Genomic DNA, 2,500 nt, shown 5'->3' on the forward strand with positions numbered 1-2,500 from the left:
TTTTGACTGATATTACAATTGCGATATGATTTGCGATATTAGAGGGAATGATAATTTTTACATCATTATTCTCATTTTCATTGAAAAACATATTAAAATGATTATGGTGTGATTTTTGCGGGGATCTGTACCAAACAAAGATGTTTTCTTAAGTCTGTAGAATATGATGTGTAGGCCAGGACATCTCTGCAGCACGACAATATTTAATTTAAAATGGTATTTTGACACACATTTTGCCGTTAACAAATATTGCGCCTCCTGCGATTTGAAAATTGCAGTAGGCCACATTGCGATTTCGATAAAATTTCGATTAATTGTTCAGCCCTAGACTGTTCCTCCAGACAATGGCAGTGAATGGAGAGAGAAAAAAAACACAATTCTCCAGTCTGCTCTACCGGAGCAACAGATCACAGAATCACTGATTTGGGGTTTTTATCACGGAGGAAGAGACACGACCCAAGACTCTACCAGAGGAACACAGAGATTTAAATCAGATGGTTTGTCACCTGAACAGGTTTGGCGTTGGGGTCCAGGGAGACGAAGAAGACCTCCATGACGCGCTCCTTGCTGACGGGAAGCGGGACGCTCAGGTAGCAGAAGGGGTCGAAGGTCACGGAGACCTTGCGGCACTCAGGGCAGACCAGCGTGGACTTGAAGAGGCCGTGGAACGTGTCGACGATCACCGAGTCGTTCCGCCGCCGGTGGTTCCGCCACGCCTCCTCCGCCACTTCCTGCGGGACAGGAAGGAGAAACGTCAACAATTGTGATAACACTAAATAGTAACGACATTTGTTTGGTACTGTTCCTATGGAGGAAATTGCTAATGTTTTCACAGGGGCGTCATCGGACAGTAATATCGGCCGCTTGATGGGCGTGCCACTGAAATAAAGTAGGCGGAGTCACGATAAATGATTGACAGGTGATCTCTTTATCTTAAACATAAACATCTCCCAAATGTTAAAACCCAATGTAATGTCTTCCTGGGTTTATTTCAAACTTTCAAACGAACAGTAGTACTTTCATCTGCCATGGATCAAAGGCTGCGTCTGATTGGTCGAACGCACTCTTTGGGCGGTCCTTTGTTTCTGTCTCTGGTTTTCAAACTGGAAAAAAATGGCGGCTTGTTTATTATTAATTAATAATAATAATTAATTATTTTTAATATTTGAGGCGTGAAATCCGCTGCTGAATCTTGATTCATGTTAGATCTCCTGCTAGTTTAAGAGTTTGTTTTGGGATCGGGAACTCAGCGTGGTGCTCCCAGAATGCATTGCATGGCCGCTTACATAGAAAATGAATGGGAAGCAAGGAAATGACGGAAGCTGTGAAAACGCACCATAAGTGCTATAGAGTAAAAGGAACCAAAAAAATACATACAACAACTGACTAAGTTATTAAAAAGGTTGAAAAAACATAATAAAGTGAGAAGATAAGAGAGGGAGCTGAATACCAAAATGTAAAAATGTGTTTTCATTATATTTTTAATGCACATGACAATAAACCGGAGGCCGATCTAAACAGCCTGTGGGACGGGGTCAGTGTGGACGCAGGTACCTGGTCCGGCCGTCCCTCCGCGTCCCGCAGCTCGATGTACTCCTTGTTTTTGACGCGGTTCAGGTCTTCATGCAGGCCGTCCAGCAGGAAGGACAGCAGCTCCTGGCTGTCGTGCTGCTGGTAGCCCAGGAACTGAGACGCAAAGTGACCCACCTTGGTCTGGACACACACACACACACACACACACACACACACACACACACACACACACACACATTAAATCACACATCAAAATGCAGGCAAGACCAGATACATCAGAGCTGCCTTCAATTTCCTTCAAAGTCAGTGAGCTGAGCCAGTGCAATTTCCTCAGAACTTCTTAAGCAGTAAGTGAGAATGAAAGATGAACAGACTGAAGAATAACAAACAAATAACCGTTCAAGACCTGGAATCAACCTTTCAACATGTTTTGCTATTATATCATTCCAGAATGGAAACTGTAATACCTGCATATATTCAGGTTCACCAAGTTTGCTCGAGTCCCAAGTCACTCTCAAGTCTTGAGGTACAAGTCTCAAGCCAAGTCCCAAGTCTAAATGTAGATTACCAAGTCAAGTCCAAGTCATTAATGTCATGTCTCAAGTCTAAATGTAGAACAGCAAGTCAAGTCAGAACAAATCAAGAGTCCAGTATCAATTTAATATCTTAAAGAAAACTAAATATCTAGGACTTTTCAATGCAATATGGTTTTAATAGGATAAAGACTTGGTAAGAGCATCATGAGTTTGATTTCTATAATCAGTTTCAACTTCAATAAATTCAATCATTCCATACAAATTCAGAAAACAGAATTTAAATTCAGTCGTCCGCTGGAACAAATCTCATCACTTTCAATCTAAGTCATTTACACAAACACAAGATCTCAAGTCAAGACTTTAGAAACCTTTTCAAGTCATCAAAGTACAAGTCAGAGTCAAGTCCCAAGTCACCAGAACCCAAGTCAAGT

The 2,500-nt window shown here is 41.8% G+C and overlaps 1 protein-coding gene and 1 long non-coding RNA gene across 2 annotated transcripts in view; both read right to left on the reverse strand.

Moving 5' to 3' along the window:
• Nucleotides 1-2,500, reverse strand: part of LOC144542311 (uncharacterized) — a 263,184-nt gene that overhangs the window by 21,491 nt on the left and 239,193 nt on the right. The gene's annotated exons all lie outside the window — the stretch shown is intronic.
• The window catches only part of usp11 (ubiquitin specific peptidase 11), a 26,269-nt gene that overhangs the window by 8,336 nt on the left and 15,433 nt on the right, over nt 1-2,500 (reverse strand). The window contains exons 9-10 of the mRNA XM_078288174.1: nt 1,555-1,713; nt 507-731 (exon numbers count right to left, since the gene is read on the reverse strand). Coding sequence (XP_078144300.1) covers nt 507-731; nt 1,555-1,713 — 384 coding nt within the window. The remainder of the gene's footprint in view (nt 1-506; nt 732-1,554; nt 1,714-2,500) is intronic.

This window comes from Centroberyx gerrardi, chromosome 14, assembly GCF_048128805.1.
Source record: "Centroberyx gerrardi isolate f3 chromosome 14, fCenGer3.hap1.cur.20231027, whole genome shotgun sequence".
Classification (NCBI taxonomy): Eukaryota; Metazoa; Chordata; class Actinopteri; order Beryciformes; family Berycidae; genus Centroberyx; species Centroberyx gerrardi.